The sequence below is a fragment of the Pseudorca crassidens genome, chromosome 10 (genome assembly GCF_039906515.1).
Source record: "Pseudorca crassidens isolate mPseCra1 chromosome 10, mPseCra1.hap1, whole genome shotgun sequence".
NCBI lineage: Eukaryota > Metazoa > Chordata > Mammalia > Artiodactyla > Delphinidae > Pseudorca > Pseudorca crassidens.
Window position 1 is genome coordinate 22,727,970 of NC_090305.1, and position 15,227 is coordinate 22,743,196.

Genomic DNA, 15,227 nt, shown 5'->3' on the forward strand with positions numbered 1-15,227 from the left:
ACCATTCTACCTCACAGGCCCAAGACTGTAGCCACATCAGAGTCAATATGAGTTTTTCATCTGTTAGCCTAAACCAAAAAGGAAGAACCAGGGTTGTAAGGACTGAAGGTACCTGCTTGAGATGGTCAACAGTGAGTGGTAGGTGCTGCAGGGTCAGTAGAATTTGCTGCAAGAGGGGAATGTTGTTGGTTGTCTTTGAATATGTCAGCCAATTGTTAAGAAGCTTGTAACCACCAACATCAATAAACCTGCAGGCAGGGAGGAGGCTCTGTGATGCCCTTCCTGGGTCTTGGGAGTATACCCCACCCTCCTAGTCCCCCAGCAATAACCCAGGAACCCCGTGCCTCACCTCCCCCCGCCTTCTAAGTACCCAGCCACCCAGGTCCCCACTTACTTGACCAATATTTCTGGTGAACGGGTCTGCAGGAGAATGTTCAAGTAAGTGCATCGACTCACCATCTTTCGTGCTTCCTTCATCAGACTGTAAGAGATAAGTCAAGGTTAGAAATGAAGCAGCCCGAAAGCACCTCTTCTTTGAGCAGACGTCTCTAATCTGCGGGAGTACCTCGAGATCCCTGATGACTTGGGACTTCGCTACAGTGTGGGGGGATCACACAGGCCCCTAGGAGGATGGGGTGGATCAGGATTGATGTGGAAACACCCAGAGGGATGGAACACAATGGAGGAGATGCACTGAAGTCTCCGATCTGAGGAGGTTTAAGTGTCACTGCTTCTCTAACCCACAGGACACATTTGATTCTGCTTCCAGGTGAAGAGCCCTAGCCTTCAACTACCATCTCTTCGGACTGGCTTAGTCACTCGCTTTCTCCTGGAAAACTTGAGGATCCCTGAAGGAAAATGACATTTGGAGCATGCAGAATGCAACCCAAAACAGAACTAAGAATCCTGTCACCTGACACTCCTGCTTGCTTCCTTCCTTCCCTTGGGACTGTGGATCTCCAAATATCCAGATGCCGTAATGACCGGGGACCAAGGGGTCATCTTTTCCTATCACTAGTTCTAACATAATTGGATTTGAATCCTATTCCACTGACTCCCATTCCTCTTAGGGAACACTTTTTGCTATCTACCTTAATTACAGTCATATTACAACACAAAATATTCTCCACTCACAACGAATTCAAAGGGTACAGACTCACCTGAAGATCTTCGAAATCCCATCCACACTCTTGACTTCCCCGTCTCGGTTAAGGAAGCTATCCAGGCCCTTGAGAAGCTCTTTGGGATCTATGGGACCCGAACCCATGATCGAGGGTTTCTAAGATAAGAGGATAAAACAAACCCACAGAATAAATGGGTGGCAAGGACAGCCGCAGTTGCCCTCTAATACATTCTATCTCTGTTTGACAAATTATTAGTGATTATTTAATCTACATTCAACTGCACTCACCATTATCTAGGTAAGAAAAATCAACACAGACAATTGTCCCTACTGAGAAAACAGCCCTGGCAAGTGAAGCACTGTGTTGATACATGACTGAAGGGGACGACAGTCAGACTGGAGGACTGAGGCAGCACCTCTCCTCTCGCTCCCAGTTACATCCTTCCCAGGACAGCTGAACTTCACCAGATTGTATCAGAGCTAAGATTCACATTCCCAAAACAAACACTCAACTCTCCAAGTCATTTTTGCTTATCAGGTCCCATTTCCCCTTAGTTGCTAATGAATCGAGCTTAAAAAAAAACACCAAACCTATAGCTTGATAAGAACTGGGCCAATCATGGATGTTGGGCTGTCTTCCAAGAGTCAACTCCTTTCTATCTTAGCCCATGAAGAGTCAACAGCTTGGGAGATTGGGATTGACATATATACATCAATATGTATAAAATGGATAACTAATAAGAACCTGCTTATTAAAAAAAAAAAAAGTCAACCGCCACAGGTAGCAGGATATATTCTGCTTGCACCAGTAGACAATCTTCTAAAGTTGTAGGTGAAAAGAGAAGGAAACAAAACTTGAAAACAGAACCTCTCCCCTATGGGAGTTAGGGGTGGCTCCCAGAAAGAGAGACAAATGGAGCAAAGAAAATCAAGCAGGTCCTCCTAAGCCTTGAAAAAATGTCACTCATTAACCAAACCCTGCATGAGTTTTTATTGTTTCAAAGTTAAGGGCAAGATTGGTTTGTGGTTTCAAAAGCAAAGATGCGAATCTGACTCCTAGTCCCTCCTAAATCATAACACCACCCAAGATCCCCAAGGAGAGCCTGAAATTAGAAACCATGGAGCCAAAAAGAATGGAACAAATAAAACTAGAAGCTGGCAAAATGCCATTAAATTTTAAGTAGCTGCTTTAGACTAGGTTAGAAAAGGAGTTAATTAAAAGCTGAACACAGCTGTTACGGGACAGAGACACGTGAAACAATTTCTAGGCCAGAACTGAAGTTTGAGAGAGGTAATTTAGAATCAATATGGTTCTGATTAGGATTTTTATCCACAATGCCTCTAAACATTGGCTTCTGAGAAGCAGAAAAGAAAGCCACCTTAGTAATATCGACATTTGGGAAATAAGACGAACACTGGGTAGGAAGCAGGCAAGAAGAAAGCCTCCTGAATCCCGCATCTAGTACAGAGATGAAACACATGAGCCAGGCAGAAGGGTAGGAAAAAATCAGTGTTTTACAAAGATGATTATATTTTCTGCAGAAAACAGGTTCCTTATAAGATCATGTTAATTAGTTCTATTTGTTCTATTTGTTCTCAAGCCAAAAGAGAAAAACAAGCATAACACTTTCAACCTTTTAATTCTCACAATAAAAAAGTCAATAAATTTCTACATTTACACGGTCTAACAACCTAGGCCAAGAAGAGGCAGAGGCATGGGGGGAACTTGGTTCCTGAGACCATAACCTGTGGGTTGAATACAGGGAGAGGAGGTAAGGTAAGAAATACTGAGAGGTGAGCAAGTCTGGGTTAACTGTGCTTTGCTGCTGCCCTGGAATCTCCACGAGGACAGGTAGAACCTAAGGTCAGAGGAAAAAACATTCAAGTCCAATACCAGATAAATTAGAAGTCCACAGGCCAAATCCACTTAAGTGTGGTGATTCTTATGCACAGAGACACAGACATGGGGATAAAGGAATTTTCCCCATGTAGTAAGACACTATAAAGTGAAGTATAGACACTGTAAGGACAGAAATACAATAAAGGGATACACAAAATAGATTTCCCATTTGCTGGAGACTGGAACAGCAATGAGCGAATCCAAAATAATAAAATATATCATCAGTTAAAAAAAATATACGCAATTTGACCAAAAGCTTTCAATTAAACTAACTTCACTTCCAACCAATGTCCCCTAAATACAGCTGGCCCCTCAGATTCAAACCCAGTTGAATACACAGCACCTTGGAAAAGTCCCTTTTGCATACCCACCTACCAGTTAAGTCAACAGGCCTGCTCCCCCTACTTCCTTCAGAAACAAAAATTGTCACCTGAGCTCAAATGTTCCTTTGCTTAAGAGGGCAGCAGACAAGAGAGAATAACCATCTTCAGAGAGAAAAGAAACCAGCGAGTACACAGCTAAATTCTGTCCAGTGCCTTCCGCTGGGAATGGGACCCAGGGACAACTTTTTAATTCCCCATTCACAAGCAGCAAGAATAAAAGACATTAACAGTCAAGGAAAACTAGAAGACAAAGCAGAAGAAATGTTAAATATTCATTTTCCACTGCAGTTTTCCTATTATGTACATTCTGGAAATATATTAACAAAACTATAAATTTTGTCTCACAAGCACCAATCACGTGGTTTTAAGATGTAAGGGGTTTTTCTCATGACGGCTTCCTCCAGGCAGATTAGTTTTCACTCATTTAAAATTAAGGACCCCAAGTGTTTTACAACCTATTTCCGTATTTTGAAGTCATTACGTTTAGAAAGAAGTTCCAAGGCACTCAAGTGGAAAGGAATGAAGAGCCTAAATTCTCGGCACAGCCCTACAGGAGAAAAGGCAAATGACTTTACCAGGGAAAGAGGGGCAGTGACCAATTGTCATTAACATATCTGGAGCCTGGAACGAAAGCTTAAGGAAGCTTTCTGAAACCAAAAATAATCCAGGGTATGATATGTTTTAATTTCCTTGAAGGCAGAACATACGTGGTGGCGGTGGGGAAGCAACCCCTGGCGTCATCTCCACCTTGTCCTAAAGCTGGGCTCTCCTTATGGAGCATGTTGCTGGCAGACACGTGCAGACACAAGGCACCGGGGAATTTTCTCTTACCAGAGATAAAATTAAGTCCAGAAGTGACACCAACTCCTGCCTCCAAAATAAATAAGGTGAAAAATATCTAGCTTGGCTAAAGTTATTCCATACCCATCACCAATGAAACAGAACTGAATTGGTTCAGGACAAAAATTCTAGGCGAGTTTAAGAACAATCACAACAATCTTCTAACAAAGGAGGAAGGTGTCCGTCCAAGTTTACCTTCACTTAGAGGTCTTAGCACTTCTGGAAATGAAGTGCTTTGTAGCTTACATTCCCCCCTTCCTTTCCACGGTAATTGAGGCATTTCCTAGTCTGACTCCAGAGTGGACTGAATTATGTCTCTCAGGTGATTCACAAGGTCGCACCTCTCTTCAAGTAGTAAGCCGCCCCCCCCTCAAAATCACTCCAAAACCTGGTAGCACATGCCCTTCCCAAACGCTTATTTGCCTTTCAATAAGGGTGTAAAGTCACCCCCCACCCCTGCCCTCACAGGACAGGATCCCAGGATAGAACTGTGGCCACAAACTACAAGGATCAGGTTCTCCGACGTTCTCTGGATGGATGTGGTTTCCCTAGAAGACCTTTTTTCCCATCTCCCATGTTAATGCAGATCTTCTTTATTATAATCCCCTGCTCACTAGAGCTCAGGAACCCCAGTGGGTAGAACGTTCAGCTCCCAAGGAAGGTATGCTGCAGAGGCACATGGCAAACTGCTTAAAAGATAAAAAACTTGTGGTCAGTAGGACATGTGGAAGAGGCCCTCCCATCCAATCCACAAGTAATAGTTTGAGAATCCATACCCAGTAGAAAATTAGCCCTAAAGTCTCACCAAGTCATCACAGAACAGTTGTACAAAATGGGTTTCCAATTCTGCCTAGAACCTTCACGCTTCACGGCAGGACTTTAAAAAATGAAAAGTATATGGAGAGTCTGATAAAGATTTGATTTTGAAAAAGTTGGAAGAAGAAAGGTAAGAAAGGGACAGGACACTCAATACCACCCTCAGGTAGGGCATGGCTTTCAAACATGCACCAATTGCTACAGCACTGCACAAGTGGAAAAACGAAGAGGACATTATTTCCCCATTGTTTTTAAGGAATTTCTTTCAGAAGGGAAGGAAAAAGAAATTCAAAAAGGGTGGCTCTTTGGAAAAAAGAAATGAAGGTTGTGAAATGTAATACCAGAAAGGTTTTGCTTACCAGAAACCGTAGCTTGAATCCCCCTGCCTTGAGTTTACAACTGCCGCCTCCTTTCCTAAAGATTCACTTCTCATCCTAGTACCAATGTACAGGAGCTAAGCAACTGGAGAACGTGATACAGCACTGAACACAAAGAGCTTACCCCCAAACCCAGAGGCGGGAATAAGGGCGATTTAGAAGAAAGTCCTAAAGTACCCACTCTCCCCCAGATTCTCATCATACAAAGCGACCAAATGCCAAGAGGCCCAAGGACTGATTCCTGAGCAGAAACGGCACATTTCAGTGTCATTAGGCCCCAGTTGTCTATTCCAGTTACTCATTCACAAGTCCTTGTGTCTTCCTCCAGTATCCCCCAACACACATAAGACACACACACGCTCACACACACTCCCCTCAAAAGCTTCCAGCCCTAAAGTACAGCTGTTTGACTGGTTTCCACCCCTGGCAACTGAAGCGGGGAAAAATTCCAAGCAGTAGTGATGAAAGAAGGTGAAAATAAAAGCAACAGACTCGGGATCGTTAAATACAAAAACTAGAGCTGCCCAAGGAGACGGACAGCTTCAAGACGTAATTCCTATAAGCTGTTTTCCTTTTAAGATAATGGCTATAAAAAGTTATAAAGAAAATAAGGAAAATGGCTTTTCCTGTCTAGCAGCAGCGTGCACAAGAGTCCAGAAGGCATCTGCTCGGGGTGGAGTTTGAAGAGGGTGGAGAAAGGAGGAAGAATGCTGATTACATCACCTTTCAATGCTGCTCCTCCCCCTTGACCAAGTTTCTAGGGCGGCCCTAAGCTCTGGATGGCAAAAGGGGGAGAAAAACAACAAGGCAGGGACGCCATCTTGTTACGGAGAAGAGAACTCGAACTTAAAAAGCTATCCCGGCTCTGCCGGTAGCTTTTTACATTAAAAAACCTTTTAGTAACAAAAAACAAAAAACAAAAAGCAGCCCCCATCCTGAATAGTCTTTGACCTACTTTGAATAAGAGCAGTGTGAAAATAAAAGCAATTAAAATATTAAAAAGAACAATTTTCTGCGGGGAAGAACTGAATTTGCAATTGAGGTTCAACCTGCTACTGTCGAACACCCCCATCCTCCCTATAAAGGGAAAGGGGGGAGGACTTGGACCCCTCTCAACAAATAGGATTGAGGTGGGAGGACAGGAGAAAAATGGGTCAAGACACAACCTGCAACGCCGCTTGGAAGACAAAAGGACAAAGAAAGTCGCCATATTGAAGCAGGGAAGAAAAAAATTCCTTTTAACGACACAAATCTTCTAGAAAGCTAGCATTCAATTGCACTAAATGGCTTTTAAAATTATACTCCTGAATTCCACATTTCCCCAACCTTTCCACCCTCTACTTAACTGTATTCCCCCCACCAAAACGTATCAAATTAAAATGTTAATCATTTTTTTTGCTTTTAAATAACCTACGCAATCTGCAACAATTACAAGACATTCTTTACCTCCCCAACTATTATCTTGTATGTATTGGCACTAAGATTATATTTTGCCCTGAATTAAGTGTCTTGCAATCTTTATTCCTAGATTGCCACCTGTATTAACCACACAAATATACCCCAAACAAATTACATTAAAATTGAGTTAACAATCATTTAAAAAGTCATAGCCACCTATTTCTCTCTGCCCATCTCCTTACCCTGCAATCTTTATGTACAGATTGCTTATTAATCTGGCAAATTGAAAGGCGCCCTGCTTGTCTCACACACAAAGAAGTGGGACTTCTGGGCCACAAAATCCACCATCTTTTGTATGTGAGCTCATTAACCCTTTTGAAGACTGCTGCTAACGAGAGGAAGGTAACCATACCTCCTTATAAAAAGCAAACACTTATGGCTTTGGCAGTCTGGAAATTGGCTGGATTACCAAGGGTTAACCATCAAAATCTTAAGTTGCGGGCCCTCCCTCCACCCTCTCCTAGCCTGCAGCAGAGCAGGGAAGAGGCAGGTGGTAGGGGAGAGAGAACACTGTTTAGACCCAAAGGCCCTTTTTAATGGAGATTAAGTGACCGGATCGGTCCTTCTCCAGTTCTCTATTTGTTCTACGGTCTCATTTCTTCCTCTCATTATTTTTGGTTTCACAAAGGGAAACGTTGATTTCTTGTTGCAAGGCTGGTTTTTGAAAATTCGACACTTACTATCCAATTTTTTTGCGACGTCAGCACCTCGGGCTCAGGGGGGGAGGGGGTTAAAATTTTGGAGAAAAAAAATAAACCAACCAACCAGGACCCAAAACTCAATTATTTGGGGGGCCTCATTGGATCAAAAAGTCTCCTTAAAAAAAATAAAGGCCAACTCAGTATTCATTTTCCCCCCACCCAACTCCATGTAGGGAGGGGGGGTCGTAGAAAAAAAGTTCTGAGTGGATTAAAAAAAGTAAACGCTGGATGAGTGAATTTGGGTGGGTTTGGGAAGGGAGGGTGGTTGATTATTTTTGAAGTTATGTGGTGACGGTCCTTCGGCCACAGATTTCAAGTCCCAGGCAGCGTGGGCTGGTGGGGTGGGCAAGATAGGTGGGAAGGGGCAGAAGACACAAGTGGTTGGGCTGGTGGCTGCTGTTTTCCCTTTCCCCCCTCTCTCAGGATCCTTTCAAGGGCTTAGATGTTGCTGCGGCTTGTTTCTTTTCTCCTCGTGGCCGGCCCGTCTTTCTCCGAGAAAATTCAAACCTGGGATAAAAGGAACACAAGGGAGAAAGATATAATCAGTATGGGTTGCTCTTAAACACCCAAAAGTACAATCTTTGTTGTCCCCAAACACCTCCATGTCGCATCCCGAACACAGCCGCTTAAAAAGAGTCACGGCTCTCAACCGAGCCCTCGCCTAACCCATTTCCTAGGCCAACTGTCCCAGCAAAATTTTACCCTCCAACCAACAAAACGCCGAGACTTACCTCTAAACGAACCCCAGAATGGCGGCTGCCCGCTCGGGCTGAGTCTTTTATATCCGGACACCGCCCAACGCGCCCAAACGTGCTAGTGAAACGCCCTTGCGGCGAGAGACTGTGCGCGGGGCGTGAATTCATTGGGCAACCAATAAGACAACTCGCCAGCTGATTGGCTATCCTGCCTTAACCTTCGCTCAGCCCCTTCCCCTGGGCACCCTCTTCCGCCTCCTTCCTGGCCCCCGAAAGCGTGCGCTTGACCTAGCGGCCTAGCACCTCCCTTTCCTCTGCTTCCACCACTTCCGCCCTCGAGATCATTTCTCACCAAAGGTTGGTAGAATCGGACCGGCGCATGCGCAGTGAGAGGATCTCGGTCAAAATCGACTTCAAAATTGCTTAAAATACAAACTGTAAGAATGCGATCTAAGAGTCGTACTGGCTGGTTCAGCAAAAATGCAATTTTGAGGCCGAATTCGTTAGTGACGCAGTTGAAATTGGCCTCTCCCTACAGCTCCCCTTTCACGCTTCCGTCCTGACGCAGATGCGCTGCCGCCTTCCGCACTGCGGGGTCGTCCTTGGCCCTACCCTAATGTATTTCCTGGAGCATGCGCAGTCGCTTTTCCTGCTTTATGCGTATGTCAAGATGGCTGCCTCCACATTGAACGTGTTGCTGAGGCGCCTTCCTAGCATTTCGCCCTTCAGAGGTGCCTACGGAGTTCAGGTAACTCCTTGGGGCACATTTTGTACAACGCCAGATTTGGTTGTACCTTTTCGAGGTCATCGCTCCACTGCTGGGAATCCAGGAGCCGAGGCCTTCCCAAGTGCTTCTGCCTTGGCTGTCAAGGCAACCCTTCGCTTCCACCACCCTCCTCCTTCCCTTCTCATTCCTCAGTACAGCGTACGTTTTCTAATCTCGAGTCGAGGGTAAAGAGCAAGGGTTGGATGTCCTCCTCTTCCGTTTCCATCTCGGCTGAATAATTAGGCGGTGGAACGGATCTCTTGGCCATACACAAACCAACTATTAACTGTACAGGTGGTGTCTAAATCTTCGATGCCAGGGAGTGTTCTTGGGTTGAGGGACACTAGCTTCTACCAGCCCTACTATCTTCCAGTAGAGCCCGGATACATTCTCATGACCTGGGACCAGTTACTCGGCTCTTTATCTCACTAAATCAGTTTCTTATCAAAGCATACATGAGAGCTTAACTTTGGATTGAGTTTTCCCTCCAGCCTACGTACTCACCACCCTGGAGGTTATGGGCAGGGCAGATTCTTGGTGGGGTAGGGTGAGATGGGAAGGCTTGCCCAACTGCCACTCCCTAAAGTGGGACTGAAAACTGGTGACAGGGGTCACCACAGAGTTAACTACAGGCCTGGTAGCTTTAGAGGTAATGTTAGGACTTAAGTTTGTTCTGCCATATGGAATGTTGACCTTCAGGTTCTTAGAAGGCTGGGCAACTGAGTGATTGGATTGGATCGAGTTGGAGACTCGCGTGTCCTTTGCATCCCCTTCCTGCCACACATCTTAATTCCAAGAAGATGGACATTCTCCCTTTTCCTCCAGTAGACTGAGTTCATCCCAGAAAGCATGAATGCCTTATACGTGCCAACTTTTTGAGTTGTCTTTTCAAATAAATTTGCTTCCCAGTCACCTGTGCTAGTAGTTTATCTTCTAATGTTACCTTTTCTTTCAAGATCCAGTTGGAGGTAGGGATAGTCGTTGTTGATGTAAACTTAATCTCCCACAAAATGCTACCTCCCATATACAGCATATTCCTGCTGTATTTCATTTACACAGTGGGCGTGCCTTCCCCTTTCTCCCTGAAGTGTGGGCAGCAAACCAATCAGGTCTTGTCCTTGAACTCATTGTCTCATTTCGCCTCTGCCCCTCCTTTTATAGGTTCCCCTCCAGACTCTTTGCACCAAAGCTCCCGCTGAGGACGATTCTTTGCTCCCACTTCCCGTTTCCCCTTATAAGGATGAACCCTGGAAATATCTGGACTCAGAAGGTACTTCTAAATGGGGAAGGGGAGGGTCAAGTGAGGTCTGAAATAAGTGGACAGAGACCCGCCCATCACCACCACCCAAACTTGTATGGTCTTTCATTTCAGAATACCAGAACCGCTATGGTTCTCGCCCTGTCTGGACTGACTACCGTCGCAACCACAAAGGTGGAATACCCCCACAGCGGACTCGAAAGACATGTATTGTGAGTTTCTGAGTGTGGCACGTGGATGTGGAGTGGGGCTGGAGGCCAGAGTGACAGCGGCAGCAGCACTTTTTTTTTTTTAATTATTTTTTTTTATTTTTGGCTGCATTGGGTCTTCGTTGCTGCATGCGGGCTTTCCCTAGTTGCAGGGAGCAGGGGCTACTCTTTGTTGCAGTGGCTTCTCTTGTTGTGGAGCACGGACTCTAGAGCGCAGGCTCAGTAGTTGTGGTGCACGAGCTTAGTTCCTCGGCATCAAGTGGGATCTTCCCAGACCAGGGCTCGAACCCGTGTCCCCCTGCATTGGCAGGCGGATTCTTAACCACTGCACCACCAGGGAAGTCCCCAGCATCACTCTTTCTGACAGGGCTTTGAACAGCTTCACCTACCAGTTTCTTCTCTCTACAGCGTGGAAATAAAATTGCTGGGAATCCCTGCCCCATCTGCCGGGATCAGAAGTTGCACGTTGACTTTAGGGTAAGGAGAATCTTTTCTCTAGGATAAAGACTTGGAGCCTTTTTTGCAATGCTAAAGAGATTACCTTAGGTGCCCCGCTCTTCATATCCTGGTGCCCCTAAAGTCCATTTTGTATTGACTTTCTGGTAATATAAAAACATTTCTCCTTCCAGCCTTTTGCGCTCTACTAAGGGTTTTACTAAAAAGTTTCATCCCTTGTCTATGAAATTTACAGTCTAATTTGGCAAGAGAAATGCTTGTTTCTAATGTGAGGGCAATGCCCAAAGGTTTATTTATATCAATCACAGTTGTTAGCAAGTAGATTGGACTAGTTTTTTCCGGAGATTTTCTTTATTTCGTTGTCATGTTGATGTTTGGTGGCATGCTGAGACTTGGGGCTGGAGGGCAGATACATGAAGCAAGGTATAATCTAGTTATTTTTTCAAAAAACCTTCATTGTGATAAGGACAGAACTTATTCCTTAAAGTATTCAAAAACCTTATAAAGATGATAATGGAAAAGTGCCCTTCCGAGCTTGCAGTATTATAAGGTATTAGGGCAGAAGCTGAATGGCTGGTCGTCAGAGAAGTCAGAGGGCATTCAGGGGTCAGTCAGTCAGCAGATGGGGGTGTCTGACTGCTCTCAGGCTCCTTCTGATACAGGTTGTAGAGGAGTCCAGAGATACTTCTCAATTTCAGCTGTGTATAATTGGTTACCAAAAAAAGGCTATAATCATTTGTATACAGTTTATAACAAATTGCATGACTAAGGGAGAGAGAAAGATTACAGACTGAAGAGTGCAGCTGATTCTGCCTGCCATTCCACTCCACAGATATACCTGCTTTTTCTTTGGGAGTCTCACCACCTGTGATTAATTACTGGCTGGGAGTCATTCTAATAATTAAATCTCTAAAATTGATTTTAGTAAACATATACATTACATATACCATGCATTTATATAAGTTAATAATTTGTAAATGTACATTATAACACGTACTACATTTTCTGGGTGATTTCAGGGATTTTCCAACAGACTGTCCCTAATTTGTTGCATGAAGGACTGACTTTAGAACCTAACCCCTGCAGAAGATAATTCTATGGGAGTCTCAGTGACAAAACGTAGGCTGTGTATGTGAAATGGTTGGAAGGCCAGGAAAGGGAAAAAGGTTGCAAGAATGTGTTCAGTAAAGGGATGCGGCTAAAACCAGGACCTGAAGGAAAGTAGCACCTGGGGAGATGTAGAAGGGTCAAGGTCATTTGTGTGGGTGTGCAGGGATTGTGCACTTTTAGTCCCTAATCGTCTTGCTACCTTCCCTTCCCTCTCTCTTGTTTCTCCACCACTTTTTCCTACAGAATGTGAAGCTCTTGGAACAGTTTGTCTGCGCCCACACGGGTATCATCTTCCATGCTCCATATACAGGTCAGCCCATCATCCCTGTCACCACCAGAATAGCTTTTCCTTACAGCACTTTTTATATTTATTAAGACAAGACAACAGGTATTTATTTGGTGGTTCCTACTAATGGCCTAAAAAATGTGATGGAACCTTTTGGAAATCTTGGCCTAATGGGGATACTCACACGCTAAAACAGTTACATGTGAACAGAAGATACAGGCGAGTACCAGTATAAGCAAACTATCTAGATGGAACTGTTAAAAGGTAAGTGGTGCTGATTGTTTCCTTTCTATAGGGTCTCTTCACTTTTATGGAAGGCTTTCTCATAAATTGACCTTTTATTCCATTGACAATTCAGTTAGATTTCCCAAATTTGGCGTAAGCTCACCAATTCAAGATTATATCTATTCCCTAACTATAGTCACAGGCCAAATCTGGCTCACTGTCATGTTCATTTATTTTCATATTGTCTACAACTCCTTCCAGGCTACAGTGGCAGAGTTGAGGAGCTGAGACAGACTATAATATATGCCTAAAACATATGCCACATTGCCTCCAGTATATGGCCCTGTACAGAGAACATTTTGCCAACCCCTGCTCCAAAGCAAGATAAATTTGCAAAGAATAATCGGAATCCACCCTTTTGTGGCGTGGTAGCATGATTGGTGGAGTTTGGTTTGTCAAGGAGTTTGTTTTTGTTTTGGCTTAGTTTGGTTTTTTGTGGGGTTTTTTGGCCACACCACACGGCTTGTGGGATTTTAGTTTCCCAACCAGGGATTGAACCCGGGCTCGCGGCAGTGAGAGCACAGAGCCCCTAACCACTGGACCACCAGGGAATTCCCAAGGAGTTTTAAGAAGAGTTCTATAGTCAGGCTGTAAAAGGCTGAAGGGACTATTTTGCTACTTTCTCAGATCGTCTTGCCCAGATCTGAAATCCATTCTTCCTTTATTGAATCTTTCTCTGTGGATTGTCCAACTCAGCCCTTTAACTAACCACACTTGCCCTTTGAATTGTGTTCTGCTCCCTGTCTTGAAACCTTTACTGTTAAGTGGCTTCTCTATAGTGGCTAGACCCTCCTAAGTCTTCATCCTGGTTCGCAGAGAGAGAGAGAAGGTTCTTCCCACTGGGCAGAAGGGGAAACCAAGCCTTGCCGAGGGGTCAGGGGAATGGGGTCATCAGGTAGAGCTAGGTCTTCCAAATCTAAGCCTCTATCACCATGTAGAAGCAGTTATGTTCTTCATTTACTGTGACTTATAAAATGATCTCTGAGTTACCTTTTTTCACAGGGGTCTGTATGAAGCAACACAAGAAGTTGACCCAGGCCATCCAGAAAGCCAGGGATCATGGTAAGAATGAGAAGGGGCACAGCGCAGTTTTGTTAGGCATAAGGAAGGTGACTTAGGGCTGGAGGGTGGATATAAATGTTCCCACCTATCTGAGAAGGTAGCACTCATGTTCTTCCAAAGAATCTCTTCTTTCATCACTCCACTGTCCCTTGTTTCCTCTCCTGAGTCTCTTATCTTGTCGTTGCCCTGTCCTCTTTTTCTTCCTCTTTCTCTGCCTTCTTATTTTATAAATGTTGCCCCAATGCCATGTCTAAATCATAGGAGCTTTGTATAAATTTCTGACCCTGGGCTCCATGACACTTTTGCACAAATTAGGAAAAGGTACCCCTATGTTAGGGCAGATGCAGCTTCATAGCCCTGGCACAGGCCTGCACAGCTTGGCAGGCAAGAGTCTGGGCAGCACGTCAGCCCACACTTGCCCCCTTGGCCAGTTGCTTCTGTGCAGCATACCACATGCATAAATGAACCCAGTGGCTCTGACTGGTCCCTCCCTCCCTTTATATGTCATTTTTCTTATTATCTGTCTTAATCTGAAGTACCTGTCCTCCCTTCCCTGGCATTCTCTTTTTTTTAATCCCCCAGGTCTCCTCAGTTACCACATTCCCCAGGTTGAACCCCGGGACCCTGACTTCAGTACCTCTCATGGAGCTGTGAGTGTCACTCCGCCAGCGCCCACTCTGGTTTCAGGTGACCCCTGGTACCCATGGTACAACTGGAAACAACCACCAGAGAGAGAGCTGTCCCGCCTTCGTCGGCTCTACCAGGGTCATCTCCGAGAAGAAAGTGGCCCTCCACCTGAGTCAATGCCCAAGGTGCCCCTCACAGCCGCAGTTGAAGCCTCCTCCACTGAGCAGGCGGGCCCCCAGACTGCTCTGTAGGAGCTGTAGACTAGGAAGGGAGCCGGAGGGTCCCTTACACAGTATTTCATCCTGAAGAGCTGTCTACATTGTGGCCAGTGGCAGGCCCAGGGCCAGAGAAAGGAAATGATTGTTGGTGAAAGGGATAAATACATCTGAGGCTGAGGGAGGGCAGTGCAGACGTGTATCGGAAGCCCCAGCCCCTATATGTTGTCAATAGATAGGCTATACATTCTGCTACTGTTCCAGACCTGTGCCAACTGGGTTTTTCCACAATAAAGCTGTATCCTGTCTCTGGGCTGCATTTCAGATGAATGCTATGGAGGATTGCGGGGCAGTGGGTGCTGCTGTGGGGAGAGGAGTGGTCAGGCTTGAGCCAGTCTGATCAGTGCACTCTTGGGACCAGAAGCCACCTGGGATGAGCAGTTGTGCCATTATGTGATGATCACTTGTGCCCCCCTGTGCCCGATGCACAGTGTTCCCACTGAGGGGCTAAAGGATTGGAGAGTGAGACACTAGGCCTAAGAAAAATGCGTTGCTATGGCACCCGCTGCCGTGGGAGGCGCGGATGGGATGAGTGGCGTTGCTAAGTGACAGCTGGTCTGGCAAAAAGAACGGGGTCCCCGGGCCGGCTGCCGGGATGGT

General features: G+C 45.3%; 2 protein-coding genes across 8 annotated transcripts in view; one reads left to right on the plus strand and one right to left on the minus strand.

The window, feature by feature from the left end:
• The window catches only part of PPP1R10 (protein phosphatase 1 regulatory subunit 10), a 36,779-nt gene that overhangs the window by 8,339 nt on the left and 13,213 nt on the right, over window positions 1-15,227 (minus strand). For 2 of the 7 annotated variants that reach the window (XM_067752367.1, XM_067752360.1), the window contains exons 1-5: window positions 8,330-8,485; window positions 7,578-8,105; window positions 1,161-1,279; window positions 395-481; window positions 113-248 (exon numbers count right to left, since the gene is read on the minus strand). In XM_067752367.1, coding sequence (XP_067608468.1) covers window positions 113-248; window positions 395-481; window positions 1,161-1,267 — 330 coding nt within the window. In that variant the 5' untranslated portion in view covers window positions 1,268-1,279; window positions 7,578-8,105; window positions 8,330-8,485. The other 5 variants (XM_067752361.1, XM_067752362.1, XM_067752363.1 and 2 more) reach the window with 5 other exon arrangements.
• MRPS18B (mitochondrial ribosomal protein S18B) lies at window positions 8,720-14,875 on the plus strand. The gene is made up of 7 exons (XM_067752449.1): window positions 8,720-9,041; window positions 10,221-10,329; window positions 10,432-10,529; window positions 10,935-11,003; window positions 12,336-12,402; window positions 13,666-13,725; window positions 14,308-14,875. The coding sequence occupies exons 1-7, from the start codon at window positions 8,862-8,864 to the stop codon at window positions 14,601-14,603; spliced, it is 879 nt and encodes a 292-aa protein (XP_067608550.1). The 5' UTR covers window positions 8,720-8,861; the 3' UTR covers window positions 14,604-14,875.

Excerpts from the sequence above, each read along its gene's own strand:
- MRPS18B (XM_067752449.1), top strand. The coding sequence starts at position 8,862 with ATGCGCTGCCGCCTTCCGCACTGCGGGGTCGTCCTTGGCCCTACCCTA. Across the intron at positions 11,004-12,335 it reads AGTTGCACGTTGACTTTAGG|AATGTGAAGCTCTTGGAACA; the intron begins GTAAGGAGAATC and ends TTTTTCCTACAG. Across the intron at positions 12,403-13,665 it reads CTTCCATGCTCCATATACAG|GGGTCTGTATGAAGCAACAC; the intron begins GTCAGCCCATCA and ends CTTTTTTCACAG.